At 42.9% G+C, this 20,395-nt stretch overlaps 1 protein-coding gene across 4 annotated transcripts in view; it reads right to left on the reverse strand.

Annotated features, from left to right (window-relative positions):
* The window catches only part of LOC111261046 (uncharacterized), a 122,650-nt gene that overhangs the window by 25,200 nt on the left and 77,055 nt on the right, over positions 1 to 20,395 (reverse strand). For 3 of the 4 annotated variants that reach the window (XR_002680730.2, XR_015311331.1, XM_022834253.2), the window contains exons 3-4: positions 6,381 to 6,550; positions 5,526 to 5,655 (exon numbers count right to left, since the gene is read on the reverse strand). Coding sequence is in view for 2 of the 4 variants with exons in the window: in XM_022834253.2 (XP_022689988.1) it covers positions 5,526 to 5,655; positions 6,381 to 6,550 (300 nt within the window). In the remaining 2 variants the exon portion in view is untranslated. Of the gene's footprint in view, positions 1 to 5,525; positions 5,656 to 6,380; positions 6,551 to 15,697; positions 16,877 to 20,395 lie in introns of those variants that run through there. The other variant, XM_022834254.2, reaches the window with a different exon arrangement.

Consider the following 20,395-nt stretch of genomic DNA (forward strand, 5'->3'; position numbering starts at 1 on the left):
GACTAATTTTAAAGCTGCATTGGACGCGCCAATCCAAATGTGTATCCATCATAAGACGGCTGTTTTCCATACATCAGTCACGTTACGTCCATTGATATCAATTGTCTCTGGCGGTCTTTTTTTGAGTGATTACTGATGTTAACTCTATCTGACTAGCGTTTCCTTCAGCCAATTTCGTTCGTGCAGACAGGCCTATCCAGTGATATGGGCTACCATTCAATATCATCAGCTCGGTATGTATCACTTGATCGAACTACGATAAGGGTCCAGTAAAGAGAGAGGCAACAACGTCTACGACTGCTGCGTGCGTCGCAGAAAGTTCGTCAGACAATCAAATACGCCCGTCGCGTAATTTCACTCGCGATTGGTACAAACGAACGTGACAGATGTGCCTATTTTCCATTAGTTTGTTGTTGCTGCTGCCAGCGGTCCTGAAATCGTTAATAACGAGCCCAACGGAAATATGCCTGCCTCCGTCACCCCCCGCTCCGCCCTGGCTGTCTATTAGCTTAATTTTACATGGAGGGAGTGGCATATTTGTGCTAAGGGTGATTATAGTAGATAGTCCTATATGGTTGGTCAAATCAATAATGTAACTATATCGAATAATAATATTATTAGGAAACAGGACGAATGCAGGATCAAACACGGAGAGAATACGTTACAACTCCACAATCGTAGCAGCGATGATCGTTCTACAGTTTTCACGCCTCCGATGACGGAATGAGGTGCTACTTCGAAAAGAAGATGGAATAATCTACAAGAAGCTGAGAATAGCAGGACATATTTGAACGATCTATGTAGCTTTATAGAAGTGTATTCGCAGAGACGATACATAGAAAAGTTGAGAGGCATATCATAATGGATCGTTGAGAAAGTATTGACCGCTTCTCTTCCATAGCTCAGATAATATGAGTCGCTTCATGGGTCGGCGGTAATGTTATTTAAAAGCTGAGACTCAGGCGGTGTTAGGTATGCTTGCATTATCGGAATGTCTTTATTCAGAGCCATCATAAATAGACGGAGCGCTTTCACAGATTTCTGCAAAAATTTGTTGTATTTTAGAATTTTATTACGACAAACGTACAAATGCAATTACGGAAAAAAAATTAATAAAATTGTTGAGCAAGACCCATACGCGTAGAAATTACATCTACACTAGCAAACAGTTGTGTACCATTGGAAGAAAGTTAGCTATAAAGCAAAACTCCGATGTTCAGATGCCGCACGAACGCAACAGGATTTACTCGACTGTATTGGCGGTTAAAAAACTCCGTAGACGCGCGACAAAACCGTGCCACCTCTAAAACAGTTAACGGCAACAATGTGCAGATGAAAAAGAAACAAAAAAAAAAAGTAGAAAAATGAGCTCCGCAGTTTGGTAAAGCCAAAGCAGGCAATGCTACGATGAAGTCGAAAGCCAATTAAACGGGTTGGTGCCGTCTGAGAAGGTGACTGATCCGCACATTTACTGTTAACAACTGAAAAAATGACAGCAATGAGCAAGTCCTTGTTCACCACTACGATGCATCTGCCATTTTGGTCTCTGAAGATTATTTCTTCCGTTTGACTTCAGTTGAAAAATGAATTGTCTGAAAGCGATTTTCCGCCAAACAAACTACAGAAGTTCTACGGTGACAAGATTATGACGTTACTAGAAAAATGGCATCAAGCCACCGATTCTAGTAGTCCATATTCAGTTCAGATATCTGCCTTCATTTCGATCTCTTAATATCCGGATCGTATATATCTCTTGTGGATACTTTCCCCGTTAGTGGTAGGAGCATCTGCTGCTGCCGTTATCGCCAACCATATCACAGAGGAACCATAATATTTATTGGTTTAAAAATGAGATAGCGTGTCCTCTGTCATTTTGGACATACTCATAATATCCTCATCGTCGTCTCCCAAAATGTGTGAAGAACTGACGGAATGTACGTAGATCAAGTGGAAAAAGAAAGCTAACGAACATATCTAATAGGCTATTGAGGTTCCGACTGGCTTAACTCTTTTGTCTCAACAAGTGCGACGACTAGAATATTTGCAGCGGCGACAGCAGCAGCAGCAGCAACAATAACTGAACGATAAAAAAAACAACAAGTCATAACTGAAGTGTTATTGATATCGCTGACGTCGTTGTTGCAGACGACAGCAATAGTTCGGTCAGTGAAATGGCTCTGGTTCGTCCGTTCGTTGTTTTCGCTCAGCGGCAACGAGGGCAGCGGCAGAAGCGCAAAAGGCGTAGGGCATAAGGCGAAATGGTCAGAGGGACCGAAGAAGACTGCTCGGCTGGCCGAGCGGTCACTCGGATCGTAGCGCCCAATGGCCAGCTACGGCCGATGCCGTCACTGAGCAAATAGGAGTAGCCAACAAAGAAGCGGCAATTTTTCGTTGTCTACTTCCCATCCTGTTCAGACCCGTCCCGCTCGTTTCATTCCTCATTTTGGAAAACAACGAATGATTTCCTGGCTGTTCAGGCGGTAAGCGCAGGGCACTGACACCATCTCGACTAGCGGATGCCGGCCACCAATGCTTCGGATCATTTCGTTGTCCTCCTTTCCAGATAAACGCACTCAGAAATAAATACGAGCACGTGTACACGAATCCAGATGCCAGGGCAGACATAGCGTCAGATTCGGTGTTACTTTGACGCATTTTTAAATTAGACCTTCGTTACTTGACGCTGCGCTGGATAGAGGATCTGTTTGCTTCCACTGCTGTTGCTAGAGTCTTTAGTTACAGGTCTGTCTATCTATAATCTGGTCGTTTTTATTTTCTCAGAGAAAGGACGAGAAATGGACGGCAGGCACAAGGCGAATGAAAATAAATACGTAGACAAAACGGTCCAAATTGTCCATATCGATAATGGAAACACAACATAACATGTGAAGCCATTGTGAAGGAACTTGCAATTCGAAAGCAAGATACATGTCTGCTGGTTTGCCGTAAAGGCGAAATATAACGAAATATGTCCTGATTGGACGCATCGTTTTCGCCCGTTCATTATTCTAGCACTACGAAGCTGATGATAAAAGCGTCAATCTGCAGATTTCTCTATTGCGCGTTGCGAGACCGAAACCTATACCTAGTATCGAACGCTAATTCAGGTATACAACTAGTAGAAACTCTACTGCGTTTCATTGAGCCAGTTATTTGTGTCACGTAAACCACACACAGGGGGTAGTTGGAGTCAATCGATAGTCCAATTGCCAATCCTATGCTTGTGCTATCGTTGCGCATTCTATTATCCCACGTGCTAAGTTACCCTCCAAACGGTCGGTACTAGTCTTTGCTCCGTGCTAATTATTATTCTATTTTATCGGAACTGTGCTAAAAATGCTTGTTCACCGTCACCCCCAACCTAATGGATAAGAGCATATTTCCAAATAGTACATCAATTTACGTTGGAATAAAAAATTTTAGAAGCCACACAGGACGACTGACCCGACTCGAACAACACAGTAATCTTTTATCGGACTTTAAACCAATATGGGAGGCCTCAGCGCGGACGGGTATGGGTCGGGGGGGGGGGGGGGGGGTACTGGTGGCGGTATCCGGGCTTACAAGCTACAGGCGATAGGTTGTCGACCTGCATTGTACTATGAAACTCTATAATGTGGTGAAGGTTGGACCACACGCGAAACGGCAACTTCTAAGTCCACCTACAATACATATGTGTAATTACTTTTTAAGTACTAATAGCCTCCCTCTCTATTGGCTGCCGGATTTTCATAACGTCAAGCTTGGCTAGATAATATTCCCTTTGTTTTCACCGATTTTTTCCGCCTTCGACTCATTCTGAGACGTTCTGCCACTAGAGGCAACTAACAATCTTTCACCTTAAAAGGTTCCGTTACTTTTAAGTTCAAACACACACCAACGGTACCCGCAACGCCTAACTGTAGCAGCTGCCCCCAGCGCCATTATATATGCCTTCTTAATGTAGATAAATAGGTTGTCCCCCTTCCTTCTGTTTTCTTTTCTCTTTTGCTTTTGTTAAACGTACGCCATCGCTTGCTTGTAACAGCGCTACAAGTATAACGCATATGCTCGCAGGTGCGCAGAGTCACCTGGAAGCGACACCCGTTTTGCGTTGCTTAGCTAACAACAACAAGTTTGGGAGAAATACAAATGAGCGAGAAGCGAAACTTGCTAAGTAAAATGCTTGTTTCATAGATTTTCTGTGCTAATCCCAAGGGCGACAGAGGAATGAGCCGGACAATCTTTTAGTCCCTACGATGGTTCGATATGCGTCAACGGATATATCCGCTGGTCCCAACGCGAGTGTTTCTGCTGAAGATGAAGTACTTATGTTGTGCTGCCAATAGACCGCCAATACGTAGAGGCTCCTGACAATCACGTTTAACGTAGTATTTAGCCTTAGTTGCTTCTAGATGCGCTTCGTCTTCTGGTTCCTGTAGTTTAACATGGTGTGTATCATGTTTTTTTTTCAAAATTACCCCGTTACATGGCCTCTGTTTTTGACTAGTGTGAGTGTGGGTACATTTTCGTTCGTTTGGTTTAAAAACAAATAATCCACAAACGCCAATGTAGATAAGACAGCCGCGACAAGGTGTTTCTTGCACGGAAGTTGCCATTATTAGCAGGTGTAGGCAGTGGTAGGTAATGGACCCGTGACACTGAACGGAACTGGGCTGTCCAGCAATGTAGACAATGGCTTCAGCTCTAAAGGGCTTCTATCATTATATAAATGCCAACGGGCAATTAAATGTTCTAGGGTGTGGAAACCGCAGAAAAAACGACGAGTGAAGGGATGAGACGTCCACGAAATATCATGCCTACACATAAGAAGCAGTATCGCGTCTTTTTTGCTACGGATTGATCAGTTACCGAAACGCTGATTGACGTAATGGACGCAACGGATGACTCTGCAAAACGGTGTCACGTGTTACGACGATTGAAAAGTTGATCTTGGCCGTTACAGACTCTCGGAAGGTAATACTCAATTTAAACTGCTACGAATTGAGAGATGGATAGAATGCTCCATTGTATGGGGCTTAAATGGGATAAATTTCTTAGAAAATTCATATCGATGAAAGCAAGTGCATCCTTCTAGGATGGTATACAAGATGGCTAAAATAAAAGAATACGCAGACAGGTCTATCTCGACCTTAAAATCAGACTGAGGTATCGTTTTTCGCTGCTTTCTCATTATAAAACCAAAATGAACAGCGAAATGGTAACGCTTCGTTTGCTATTATCACAATCAGCTACAGCTAGATTAGATGTCCTGCAGCGATGTATATGTGCGGCAATGCAGAAAAAGATAGAGAAAGTAGAAATAAACATGTAACAAAGTCTCACCCTATAGATAACAGGGTGAATAAGGCATTTTGTACAAAAAATAAGTATTACCTTCGCACTAGAAAGGAGATGTAAATAATACTCATACCCGATGCCAGTTCCATGTCTCGTTTTGTAAAAACCCTTTGAAGGTCGTATGAATACTATACGTACTATATATATATATATATATATATATAGTACGAGTGTGATTTACTTACGTTGCGTGATAATGTAGGTTTTCAGATCAGCTTTACCCTGTTCGAGGATAAGAAGGAAAGGGTCGCTTTCGAGGCATCGACCCAATAGACGGACAATGTTCGGGTGATCCGAAATTTTTAAGGCTTCTACCTGTTGAAAGAAAAGTAAAACATAACATACAGTGATTGTTTTCTATTTAGCTAGCATCTATTAGGACATTGCGGTCAAAACGGCTTTACGAAACCATCTGCGATATTGTTTCGGTTCATCGATCTATTATCATTAATAATAAATCGTGAGGTGTGACTTCAAACTGTATTTAAACAATACATATACTACAACCATCGTACGTCGTATGCTATTTCTATCAGTTATTGTTCGATAGTCAGTTAAATATAATGATCCTGTTGCTGCCAGCTAAGTTCCAGTTAAAATATATATGCGTCTTTTGGCTATAATAAAAATTGCTTACTAATTTCGTCTTAACCCAGCGCCTGCCCAGAACAAAACCCCTGTACAGCATACGAACGGTCTGATACCACTTCTGTTATAAACAGTGTGAACTGCACGTATGACATAGTTCTACTGAACTTATTAACCAACCTAATATATGATTAAATGTCTATATATATATGTCACTTATAGGATGGATACGTAAAAAATACCTTTATTAATTATGTAACATTGACATCTTCCTTTGAACGTTTTACTTTTTTTTTTTTAGTAATTTTAGTATAAACTAACGCCGAAAGTAAGGCTGTATAAATACATAAGATAAGAAATTCTTAAGTCATTGCTATGTGGCATTGAGGTTCACTGTAGGCAGGAATTCATTCGAGAGTCCGGCTCTCTATAAGTCCTGCACCATAGCTTACCTGTTGCAGGAAATGAATGTGATCCGTAGGTGAAGCATCCGCTCGAAGTATCTTCACGGCGACTGGTCCGAATGATGAGGCCACACCTGCGACGACTTGCCCAAACCAGCCGGTGCCCAATTCGCTTAGGTACTGCAGCTGGTGTCTGGGGAAGTTCGCCGATGGGTCGTCTGTAATTTGTAACAAAGAAGGTGACACCGATGGCCATTTGTCCTGATCGAAAATATCTCGACAAGAATAATCTACTGAACTAATATGTAGTAGTTCAAACGCAAGATATTCCGGTCGTAACTGCATTGCCCAATGATAATACGCCATGATGCTGCCTCGATTTGATTACCCAGTACTATAGAACGCTACGATTACTCCGATCCCATCAGATATTTCACAATGCTTTATTTTGGGTTTTGAAAGATAGCAGCTGGTGGATCGCTATAAATTGCTTCTTTGCTAAAATCTTCTTATCACGCGCGCGATCCGCCGCGGTAGTTAGTCTAGCAGCGAAGGATCGATCTATGTCTGACGAGCAATTCAATTAAAAGAGATCGAAACAGGATTCTCGTGGCAGCGAAAAAGATTGTACCGCGACATTAATTTAAGCTGACTTCTATAAAGCGTACCGTACGCAGCAACGATACATTAGCTCACTGTTCTATAGAAATTGCTCCACGGCAAGAAGACACCGACAGAGAATGCCTTAAGTACCCTATGGTACGTAAACGTATCTCACATGACGATATTATTGCCAACCATAGCTTGTAGCCTTTTACTGTTCCTGTTGTCGTTGCCGTTATTGGCACTCACTTAGTTTTCATCATCACGATGACGTCTGTATGATCGCCACCCCTCGTTCCATGTCCGCCCCGTTCGCCACGCCGCAATAGACTTCGATTAAGCGTTCAGGGCCGCAAACAAGTCCCGCCTTCGATCACATTTTCACTTTTTTCTGCTAGTTCCCGAGCCACGCGTGACCCCGTACAAGGGTGAACGGGTACCATCAAGAAGAGAATACAGAAGAAAGCAACGCCGCTCAAGGGAGGTGCGAGTGATTTTAGCTGGGGGTTGCGCTAGAAGTACTGCCGTCTATTGTGTGAGCTTGGGTTTGTCTTTGTTCAGCCGTCTCCCCTCACTCCTCCTAGTCCGAACGGGCAGTGCCGCTGGTACTGCATCGCGCCAGCCATAATTGGATTTACGTGCTGCGTACTGTGAGTACGGGGGCGGCAGACCGGTCGACTTCTTCTTAAAGTCGTTTGAAGCTTGGCTATTCCGAGCCGGCACTGTTGCCATTCTCCGAGCATAACAAGCTTGTTCTGTTTTCACTGGATTTCGGCCCATAGACAAGCAGTCGTTGTTCCATCGGGTGAGTACTCGACAAGTCCGCTTGTCGTTTGCCGATTCATCCGATGCATCGTATTTGTCTGTCTGTGGAGGGGCGGCGTTCTCCTGAAGCAAATCAACTTAGCTAAGGCAGCACAAATACACATGCACAAGGTACAATCTAATAGGATATAAGACACCGATGACCCAGGATAGTCGCAGTTAGATGCGTAGTGGAATCGAAGAGTGATTGAGGATCGACGACTGATAGGAAAGGGCGTGACGTCACATTATTCCTACAGGACCAATACAGTGAGCAGGATTAAGTGAGTGAGAGGAGATCTGCTCCAAATCTTCCTATTCGGGTTGGCTTCTTTGGCTGTGAATTCGGCTGCCGTATTCTGCAGTTACTCAATAACATTCTGGCTAGCATATAAACGTCGTATGCAGGTATTTTCGAAGGACAAAATTTGATGACAAGCAGATGCCTGCGCGAGTTTACTGACTGTGGGGCTGTTTCAAGCTAGCGACTAAGGCCGAAAAATGGCTATAAATAAGAAAAAACATTATTATGTTTGCTTTCTGTGCCATTACGCCAGCCCGTACAATCACGAAGAAAGGTAATTTGAATAGGCGTAATTAGGAAGTTATCACTAGGGTGTCACGGACAGCTGGGCAGGTAATTTCCTTTGGGATTTGGTGGCGGGTACAAAGAATTCGGTTCGGCCATGTACCGGCCCAGTTACTCTTGCATACTGAAAAGCGCCATTTGTGTCTTGCTGAACCTACTGCGCTCGCAAAAAGGCTCGGCATTTAACATATCCTGCCCTGCATACGATGTGCCACATGTGCTGTGGCATGATGAAACAGAACCAGCTCTGGCGGCGGGACGTAAAGCCTGTTCGAAATAGACAGGCAAATCAATGAGTGCTGGTAGTGTCATAACGGCGAAGAACGAATAGCGTTAGAGACACCGCATTGAAGCTTTTCTACACGCCTATTGGATCTGAGGAAGAATGTGACAGGATACCACGTGGTCTTCAGAGGGAGTCCTGAAAAGTTTAAGGAATCAAAGCTCGCAGCGGTAGCGGCAGGCTAGAACCGCTGACAATGGACAGATGATAATGGCATACGCTGAATTAGGGCCGCTTTTTAGTCCTTAGGAGGTTCGGTGATAAATCATCAAGGCACGAACTGTAAAAGATGAGTCGAAAACGCTGTGCGATCAAAATGGCAACCGAATAATCACTACTTTTAAAATAATTAATAACTTTCACCAGTCTGAGATCTTTTACGCCGCTAGTGTCTTCTACATTTTGGGTCTACGGGTTATTCAGAGCCGTCGACGGTACGTGTGTGAATGTGACGGTTCAGTGTATTCAGATATTGCACAGATGTGCCATTACGAAAACGGGCCGCATCACGCAAACAGGCCAAGGCTTAATTTTTTTTTGTTATTATTGTTAGTGTTGTCGTAAATGAGAAGAATGCTCGGCACGGTAGGAGTAGTATGCCTTGCTTATTTAAAAAAATTTAATGGTTTTCCTGCTGGATTCTATTTTGTGCTACTTCAGCCAATTTGACGAGAAAATAAACTGAATTATCCCATTTATCTTACGCTGAAAGCTTTTGCAATTTCCCATTGGAAGCTGCTCGATTGTGATGATCGTCATCGCCCCTTTAATACGCATAGAAACAGCCGATGCTTAAACACGACGCTCTCGAACGGGACTATTCTAGCTGAACTCATCATCTGATGACAGATTGACGCACCGTCAGTCTTGGTCCTTCTGTCGTCAGATCGTTGTTACGGTTCCGTTGTTCTAATTTGGGACAACAACAATTTATTGTGTTAGCCATCGCTTCTAGTTGAATCGACTCGGTTACAAGAATTGTCTGGTACTCTTCCGCGTACCGCATATAAACGTAATGCTGCTACGTGCACAAGCGGACAAGATCCGATGACGAAATCGGCGAAATGCCGCCTTCTTCCAAATATACGCCAAATGTCAGGTCAACGTCAGGCAACAACGGTAGTAGTTATTTGTGGTGAAGTATCACAAAGACAGCAGGTACCTTCGTCTGTTTGTAGTCGGAGCGAGTCAAGTGGCACGGATAAGCAGGCCGGCTACAGATACATGTCAGATCCACGCTTTTTGATCCTAATAAATGGCTTCAGTTTCGCAGAAGCTCGAGTCGTTTAAGTGTATGTGAACGAACCTTCGGAGTAGCCCTATGCTATTGTGCTAACCTTTGTCCAAGCGAATATCAAGCGATGCCAGTTAATGAATGAAGACCAACTATTGAGGTGTATCCCTTCAAGCGAATTTCTTCGAGGTGCTACAATGAGACGATTATTTACTACGAGAAAAATATATAGTAATTTCAAAAAATCAAATTTACCGTTAGCAAATAAGCGCGGCGCCAAAGGATACTGCCAGCACGCCAGTGGTCTGTAACACTGGCTGGGAACAAATGCAATGATATTGCAGCCAACCGGAAAGGCATAGCAACGTTTTTGCTAATGACACACTATAATAAAGAAGAATAACATTTTTTTTTACTGTTCCCATTGTAGAACGCACTAATATCATACGATTAAATGTAACGCTTGTACGAATTGCGTAAAATGGACAAAACGCTATCCAGACAATTGCGTAACCTTTCCCTAAAAAGTATAACGGAGCTTTGCTATATCTTAATGGCGAGGTTTGCAGCATTCAAATAGTTAATATCCACGACTCAGGAAGGAGGTGCTCTTTCTCTAAATTTGCAACGACTTTCAATTGAGTGGAATAGACTTCAAACGGTGGGCGTCCATCAACTGAATGGCTGCCGTCAAAGTTAATTAGTAGAAGTATTATTTTTTTGGTAATTTCTTAAAGGGTTTACGATGAACAACGGTGCTGCTATAACGCACCGACTGACGTCTGACAACGATCTCATGTTCAGGAATGAAAGACGGCGCAGTTGTCAAGCTCATAGACGCCGGCGTCTGGCTGTTTTGACGGCGTCGCTACACAGAGGCGTGCTAAATGTACTTTCTAGATACACACTTCGTAGAAACTTTGCTTGAGTCTAGCTAAATATGATAATCCTACACCGCTTGCAATTGTAGATCGTTCAAGCTAGCTCGTTTCCTTGAGCAACTGTGGGTAAAAGCCTTCGGACTAAACGTATTAGACGGGGTCGTTCGTGCGCATCGCTCTTCCGCCTGTAATTAAGGTCTGCGCTTGAGTGGTGCTGCGGTTCTTTATATGCAAGTAATACCCGCAAATTTATTATATAGTATGGCGGATCGAGCTGCATAAATATAGAATTCAGTTAAATCGAAGAGCAAAGCCTTTAGCCAAGGCTAAAGGTCGGCCCAATGACATTCATTGCTCAGCAATTTTTAGGCCACGGGAAAGGGACATTATGGCCAATCTAGCCATCCATCATATAGAATTATACTTGTAGAACGTCTTTATTCAGACTGGATATGAGTGCGTGTCTTGCAAAATCTGAATCATTGAAGCTTCTGAAAAATGCTTTCGCGTAGATTCGTAGTAGCTAAGCATCGTTCAGACCTGGTTGGGTCAATGACGCGAAAAAGAGAACGCGCGTCCAATAGGAAAATGTGTGTGTTTTTTTTTCTATTTAACCGTCTCTGTTTCTTCGTCGGTTAAGCATACGAACAACTACTCTGTTGTCCCATTTATCAAAGCTCGCTTTAGCATAAAGTAGACTAGAGATTAATGAGAGTTTCTATTTTGATATAACCAGGTTAAATTCAGTGATCCAGCTGGGCTTCGCTAGCTCGACAACATGCATCCTCTTATTATTAAATTCTGGGAATCTGCCAACTCAGAAGAAATGAAGTTATTGAGGTGACACGGCCCAGGATTGACTGCCTTTGAACACGACCATTGGTGACGAAACCATGAAGAATCATCGACCCGAATTTCTTCGTACCGCTACGGCTTTTGCGTTCCTGCTTTTTTTCCTGTTGTTACTCATTTCGATCACACATATATGCACACGTGCGTATGTATGGATCATTCGAGTAGGGTCATATAACCCTGACCATAGCTTTGGAGCTCGTCCAGTGTTGTGAAGTAAAGCAGTCTTTTTTTCGGTTGCCTATGTTTACCTAGTATCTGATACACGCAAAATGTCACTTTTGATGGCTTTTATCACTGAAACCATTTCTTACCTTCTGCTGAAATACGTGCACAGCTCATAGCGAACGATTCAGCAATCCCTAAAAGCGCCCATTTCTTTTCGATTTCTGACAGCTTCGATTATCGAAAGCCTTTGATTTTGCACTGTCAGGGGTCAAATACGCTTACGTTGTAGGTAATTTGTCAAGGACTTTGTCGCCTAAACGACCAACCGCATGATCGAAAGTAATCGTCTTGCCTCGATCACGAACCGTAGGGTCGACTTTTTAAAGTCTTCGCCAAGTCCCTTCACAGAATCGTAATGCATACTGACTGCTTATTGGTCAAACATATGTTTTATTTCAATCAATCGATCAGTTTCTATTATATCATTTAGATTAATGTGCTTGAAATAATACGGTGGCCCGAATGGAAAATGGCATATGATGCCCAGATGGGCATGTCGAATTCGGAGTTCTGCTTTGAAATTGAATAATTTCCTATTTATTAAAGACATAAGATAATTTATGTGAAAGTATTACAACACGAAAAACATTGACTAATCTAGATTAATGAACATTTTATATGATTCGGTGGTTAGAACATGATTGATTTTAGATGTTCCTGCTGGAAAATAAACTGGAAGCTTTCAGCATGTGAGATGCTCGCCCTCGTCTGCTTTATTAGAAAATGCCTTTTAAAAGCCCGAAGGAACTCGATGAATTACCTCCATCGTACATCGATCAGATAGATCGACAGTAACTGCGAGAGCAGATAGTCAAGCAGCATCTGTCATCTCAGTGCCTTCTATAGTGGACACCGCTCGTTCGTTTTGCTGGACGAGTAAAAAGCAAATGGCTCCTCCTAGGTAGACTGTTCGAAGGAACTATGGCAAACCGCTCGCTGGCCACTCTTTTAACCAAGCAAGGCCCTTAAAACCTAGAGCTTTAGAAGGAGCCACCGCTTTGTTGATACAGAACTAATCAAAGAATTCGTAGCGCCATCTGAAACTGTACCATATTCTAAAAACAAGACCACTTACTTCAACAAAAAAAGAGAGAAAATCGAAAGGGCAGGTATCCTATTGGTCAACCGCAGCGGATAAGCTAAATTTACTAGTTTGTCGCTTTTCTAGCGGAGTCCTTTATTGAACGCTGCGTTACGTCACGACAAGGAGGAAGAAGCAGAAGTCTCTGAAGCGAACGGAGCTTGCTCACGATGATATCCAGATCGTAGTGCCATAGCCTCTGTGGTCTTCGGGAACCCGTTGCGGTCTTGATTCGAACTCGGGCATAGACAGACTTTGCTTCGTGGTGGCTGCCATCCGCCTGATTGAATACCTAACGACGATACCGCTCTTAAAGCTCGAAACATAAATGTCGTAATGCCGAAATATAGTGTATAGTCTCGAGCTAGCGTGCATGAAATCGTACGAGCGGCTGCTTGCGGAATACGCTCTTTCACAAACATGAAAGTGCGTATTCGATACATTTGATGGCCGATGTGTGAATTTACGTTCGATTGGTTACTATAAATGATAGTATATACCCACTAAAAATAAACGAACTCCCCAATCGTTTAGAAAATGAGGAATTACTAATCGAAGAACTTTATGTATAGGGACGATTTTGGGTTTATTTTAGATGATGCTGAATAGAGCAAAGGAGAGGCCAGACCTTGTTTCGGGTGATGAGTTAGCCCACGCTTCTGTCCATACGCACCATAACCGTATATGAGTCAATTTGAGTTAAATCTGTGATGATTTTGTCTACAAGAAAGTATGTCACAAACTTCATGTAGACGAGGTCGTTCTTTACACTGTAACACTGTAGTCTACAAGAAGAAGTAAAGTAACAAGATAATTCGTTGCCTTCCTTTCATAACCTACTCCCTTCCTATAGGTCACATCGTCAATAATCCTGGTTGCCATAGAAACGTCAACGTGCCAAATTGTTCCTGAAGATAATCTTCATAATAAACCTGTTTAGCGAATTATCTAAGCACAATAATGTTTGCACGGGCAATCTCCACCAATTAAAGCGAAATACTTAATTCTTATTGTTCTCTTTTCTAGTTTCGTTTATCCCGTTGCTCGAGAACTTCTTATACTCTGACACATGAAAGCCTGAGGGTGAAGACAACGCTCAATGTAGTTACCTGGTTGCTGATCGGAGGGAGCATTTCACAATCGACAATGCAATCAGCGAAATGCATATGGCAATGTTTCAAAAAGCAAAGGCAGCGCAGAAAGAACAGAGTTGCTAAACTTGCATTTGAACGTGCAGGTACATGCAAAGTTGACCTGACTGCTGAAGTGCTAGCCAGCGTTCACGTATCTTTGTATTCGAACAACATGTATCGAAAAAAGATGCCCTAACCATTTGCATAGACCGAGCTGCTTCGCGCCTTCGAAGGGCTTACTGCTAGCGGGTCATCTCGACGTCTTGCGTCTGCCAATCCTATAAAAGGGCTCGATGCAGCAGTAGGCAGTTTAGGCGAACATTTTGTAAATGGACGTTCAGCAGCAGGAGGTTGTAAGGGTGTGTATCTATTATTGATGCTTTGGGTGCCTCTCTCTTGGCCTTAAGCTGGAACTTGCCTGGGCCACCTTTCACTGTGCGTCACGTTGAGCCGATAGCCGCTTTTCCTACTTTCGTAGTAGCAAAATTTCTGCATCGATACGATGTGGATTTAACATTCCGCTATTTTGAAACAAGTAGGTCAAGCGGTTGCGTCAGAACAGCTGGCACAGCCTCGATTAAAACGCTGATATCGTTGAATAGGCACACCGAGAAAAAAAACAGAGAATTCCATGTCTCGTTCGCCTGATACTCCTTCTTCTGCCTCTTCTTTTTCTTTCCTTTTTTGCTGACTGTGTCTTTCAGACGCACACATTCGGGGTATTACCAATCGCAGTCATCAGCATTATCGCTAGCTGCATATGGCTCATTGGCTGCACGGCGTTGGGCCGGTTCCGTAAGAGGGCTTGCGAAGGCCGAAGTAGGAAAAGACCAATGGATATCTAGATATCGCTGAATACATTATCGCAACTAGGCCAAAAGCACACAACCCGTGCGAAGTTTTACTGTGGCCTGCGTCCTGCACAGGGAGCGAAAAAAAGAAGAAGTCCGGCGAGACTCTCGGACGCTCCGCCCTGGTTCAGCGACTGCCTAGAACACACGCTAAATGTTCATGTACATGCACGGTCTGTTGAAGACGCGACGACTACGAAAGGAGAACTCACTGACCGTGCATGCTTTACTGGGCAGCGCTTCCACGCAGAGCAAGGTTAGGCGAACAAGCAACTGCTCCTGGGATCGGACATTCCTTAATATCAAATAGCAATTGAGACTTAACTAACTTTCAATGGGCATTTGCAACTAGACGCTCATTAAAAGTTCAAAGCTCGCGAGTGACTGTCTTATATTTCCTGCTAACTTGTTTCTACTTAGCTCTTAGAGAAAGCAGTACGATTGGCCTTCTCCGTGCACAATATGCTTGCTAGAGTCTCCACACAGACCTGATAAAGTGATAAGACTGCTAGGATCTAGCGATGATTGACTGAGGTATTAATAAAATCGAGTTTAGCTAATATATTCGATGCTCCATCAAATGAATCATTGTCGACTATTCAGTAATCGACGAGACATTAACAATAAAAAGCTACAATTTTTTTTTTCGTGAAATTCGTCTGGTTACGCCATCGTGTACTATATTCAATTTGTGTAGGCTGCCTACTTCGTGATTTGTGTGAAAGGCCGTATGCGATGACATCCTTTCTTTGAAAACGAAGTATGAAGCTTGCAACGACTGAAAGATGATGTTTAATGAACTTTTTGCAGCGTGGCAGTGGTTTACCTTGAACAATCGCCTCCTGGGCTTTCACATATCCTATTGTACGTGGCGCCCTCTGTCGTTCAAAAGAGTTATATCTCATCATTAGACACAGCATCATCGCCCTCAGATCCAAATTGATGGCAGGCAAGAGCTTTCTTCTGTAAAAACAAAATCGTTATGTACTCAGCAACTCGTTATGTTCGTTTAACTTTCACATATTATAATCCTACGTAGGCAAAGATTAACCCTATCTCTATGATGATGGTTTGTTTAACCTCAATGATCACTTCAACCATAGGCCTTAGCTTATTGGCCAGTACTATTTGAAACACCGTAAACGGTATGTAGAGCCGATTAAAAGATGCCTTGTCTCTGACTCCTTTCCGTCTTTTTTCTGGCGAGTTTTGCCCATATTACGGTATCCTTTCTGCCGATGGGACTTCCATTTTGCTTATCCTACTCGTGTCGTCGAACCCTTATGTTGTATTACTCAACTTAATTTTCGTAACCTGCCTCACCGCCCTTCCAAACCTTTCTCTCATTTACATGCAGCGTTGTGACCATCGCAGCAGTTCTATGTGTAGGACGTCGTGTGCAACTCACTCATTCGTGCTAAATCATATTAACCTATAAGCCCTGCCCTGTTCGTACTGGTGCTGCGCTTTGCAAGACCGCCACTTCTTAGCCACAGGCTAGGTAAAAGAAGATGAGATGATGTTGAATCATAAATGTCTCGTCATGTCCTTCAACGATCTTTTTTTGTGTGCCGAGGAAAACCCTGGAAGAGCTTTTCTATCTGCAGTTACCATCAAGACAAAAATGATTGGCAGCCTATCACGACTGACATCCTGTGCCACTCAACTCCAAGACCCTCCCCACTCTTCTCTGCACCGAGCCACCGACACACTAAATATAAAAGTAATAGTAGCTTTCCTTTAACGAGTTTCGGTTACAGCCTTTGACAACAAACGGGGCTCCTGGTGAGCAGATCCTACACGATATGCGCGCATTATCCTTCGTCTCTCTTTCATTGTCGACCGGGCTAGTTCACATGCGTCCTTGCTTCCTGAATCGGGCATTATTTTTAATTGTCTTATTGTTATAGGCCTACCCTGATCGTGACGTGGATCGAGTCTAGCCGATAAATATTAAATGAAAGTTACCTGGAGATGCTTCTCCCAGTCTAGTACAATAGGATTAAGTCTCTTGCTCTAGCGCGAGCTTTTATATGCGTACAAAGCGCATTTAGAAACTATGAAAAAAAAGCTATCGCGCCGTCCAGGCCAATTCCATGCGCCTTCCCTGTTTTAATATTTCGTCCTTATTCGGCGTTTTCCAACTATCTCACGGTTACAGATGCGTTCAATTTGCTTAATGTAAACGTTTTATTTAGCTTTTTTAATAAATTTGTTTGTCAAGCAGTCAGTCGAGTAACAAAGTGTTTAGGGCCAATAGTACGGGTCGATTTTTACCTTCGCCATGCGACGCGAAACTTCGCAAGTTAAGCCAAAAAACAAACAAATACATCCAAAGAGTAGTAACATCTTCGGTAATAATAGTAGTCTGTGGTTTTCATTGCAGCGTTCTTCCCTGTGGTTCACTGTCGACCATGAATGTGGTCGAATGTGGCGACACGCATAAAATACGATTTGCTCTTCAATCAACAACAGGGACTCCAGTACCAAATCTCACTGAGACTCATACAAGTCCGAAGAGCTCTGCCGTCTCACTGTGTTAACGCGTGCACTGGCGGAAAGCACGGGGTTTTTAAGTCAAGCAGCTTTTAAAGCTGAAACGTTATTAAAGCTCAGCTGTATTTGAACTTCTCAGACCAGTGCAGTGCCCCGCATCAAACTTCGCTTTAGTGTAGAGGAAGACTCGAGGAAAGGAACTCGTACTCAGTGCAGCCACAATCGAATCTAATTACAATTCGAAGTGCGAAGCTGATGGCAAGGTACCTATGCATACTCCGCTGCAGCATCAGCAGCACCATGCGATTCTACTAATACTTCGTAAGTTAGGTAAAATGGCCAGGTTAATTTAGAGGGCTCGTTAGTGTTTTACGTGTACCGCGTAAAACGCCCAGCGTACTTAAACTTGCCTGAACAATGCTTTATTCATCTCCTGGGGTTTTCCTTGCGTGGGGCACCGTGTCACGACGTGAGCTTACTGCACGCTCATTCGTTTCTGTTACGTGCGCTTTTTACTTTATGTTATACTAGCAAGTAAAGAGACTTCACTCATTTTTAAAGGGGTCACGTTATTGATAGAAACGCGACAAAGTTAAAAAATAGATTATTACTTCGACTTGATACAAATATTTATATATATAAAACGAGTCAGCGGTAGATTGACAAGATTACCAGTTCCGGTAATGTACATCATCAATAACTGCAAGTAAGATCATGACTTTTACAACGATAGTAATTTTTTTCACCTGAGATGAGTGTACCACACTGATTTGTTTTTATGTAAGAAACAATCTGAATGTTCGTTGTTGTCCACTTATCAAAAAGCACAATTAAAGTTCTGTGTTAATCAAGTTATGTCATAAATGCTGGAAAAAATTTTTTCGATACACATTTCTGATGGGCACACACAATCCGAAACTTAAACCTGCCTAGAAAGCAAGCAATATCTTCTACTCGACACGTCGCCTACTTCAAAGACTCTGCGAAGACGACATGTTGGAATAAATATATGAAGGCTAATAATAAAACGGTGGTCAGTCTTTCCATTTTGATACAAAGGTTTCCATTTTGATACTGTTCTATGACAGGCTACGAGGATCCACTTGAGATGTTTCCTTCTATGTTACCCATTTTCATTTTCCCGAGGTCGGAAACTCAGAAGGGGTCTCTGAACATCTTGGAGAAGAGGTCTTGTTTCTAGCCTTTGCATCACGTTTTCTAGATCCCAGTTTCTTTGTCCCTCATATTTCAGTTAAATTACTGACATTGCCACATAGTCAGAGGCAACACGGAACCCGTATAGGATGGAATGCTGGCAAAGACGGAAAAGCACGCTTATGACAATCACAGCGAGAGAAGCTCTATTATAGTTTTTTCGGTAAGGTCAATGATGAGTATTATTTGCCTAATCATCGTCGGGGCATTATTGCATAGCCGCTTTTCCAAACGTTAACAAGAGTGTGGAAAGAGATCATATTCTGGCGGATATCTATGAGCCTTAGCATTATTTGATTTTAAAATCTATTTAATGATGAGGGTGGCACTGGTATATACGGCTTGTGGCCATCTAATGAATGTACTAAAAGAACGAAGTCGCTGATATGCCCTTAAACGTCTTGATTCATTAACGATCATGTAGAAAATCAATGCTTTTGTTAAGATTGACTTGACGCATGCCTTAGATACCTGTAAAAATAACAACGGGCGAAGATATCTAGCACATCAGAGCTGGTTAGGTATATTGAAGATACATTGAACTCAACTATTACGTGATAAAAGCAACACTACACAGCTTTACACTATATCAAAAACGCGGAACCGGTCTATTTTCATCAACTAGCCTAGTCAGTAGGTATGTATCTCTTATATAAAAAAAGACGGTCGTGAGCGCTCACTTGACCCTGTAACCCTTGTTCGTTGCACCGCAAGTAATCGTGCAGGTCAAGGAAGGTAGAAACAGGTCTACTGGAAGGACACCAGAAGATTACCGTTCGTTACGCAGGTTCTGTATGTACAAAGACGAATGCAGTAACGGAGTGTAACGACAACTAACTCACGATGTCCCCACAAATCTCCAATCGGCTTGTGAGCCATGCAAAAAGATTTCAGAAATACAATAGACAGATAGAGAGGGGACAGTAACGCCTAGGAGACTTAGGCAGTGTGGCAGGAAGAGTAAAGCGGCGTGGCCCTGCATGCGAAATTGATGTATTTCATTGACTTATTTGGCTACGGATAATCCTCTACTAATCTCGGAAGTAAAAGGTTTAACGACAAGGGACTTTTTGGTTATTTAGAAGCTTCAAACTGGCTAGTTGCTCAACCAATGTTAGACTCCTGCGACGACAGAGTTAAGACTCAAGCCCCACTCTTTACTTCGACGTGATTATTCTTTCATGGCTGGCGCTTTGCTCATTGACCCAACAGACCAAACCACTAACCGACAAGAAGTCCGCTAACTAACCGGCGGCAGGGATTACTACATTATAACTTTGTTAAAGGCCTCAACTTCTCTGCAAGGTATGCTTACACATCTAGGCCTAGCGACAACCAAAAATACATAGAGAGAAAACAGCAACCCCTTCCTATGGTCCGCAGTAGAGGCCTGATGGATTTTTATGGACTCAACCGCTTGCTACTTAACCGGTTTTGAACGGCTACAGTTCCTCAGGTTGGGTGCTTTTACAGATGTGGTCGCCTTCCTGGTGAACCGTGTCCGCACAGAAACAGAGGGCGAACTGGGATGAAGGGTAAGCCAACATTTGAGCTTATCTTTCGAAACAATGGTCTTCTACCTGGCTGAGATCGTTTGTTTCTTAGCACTCAAGACTCATTCCAGCGCCATATAAACCGATATCTCGTCCACCTGTATCCTTCAAAATTGACTTGACATCCTGAGTGAGAAATTTTAATTGAGCACCATATATGAATGTATTCATCTATCTACTCTTAGCCATTGCGGCGTTGACCATGCTATGCACCTATGTGGGCCTCCTGACTTTCGCCTGTTTAACTCTATTGCCAAAAA

This window comes from Varroa jacobsoni, unplaced genomic scaffold, assembly GCF_002532875.2.
Source record: "Varroa jacobsoni isolate VJ856 unplaced genomic scaffold, vjacob_1.0 scaffold_515, whole genome shotgun sequence".
In the NCBI taxonomy this organism is placed as follows: domain Eukaryota; kingdom Metazoa; phylum Arthropoda; class Arachnida; order Mesostigmata; family Varroidae; genus Varroa; species Varroa jacobsoni.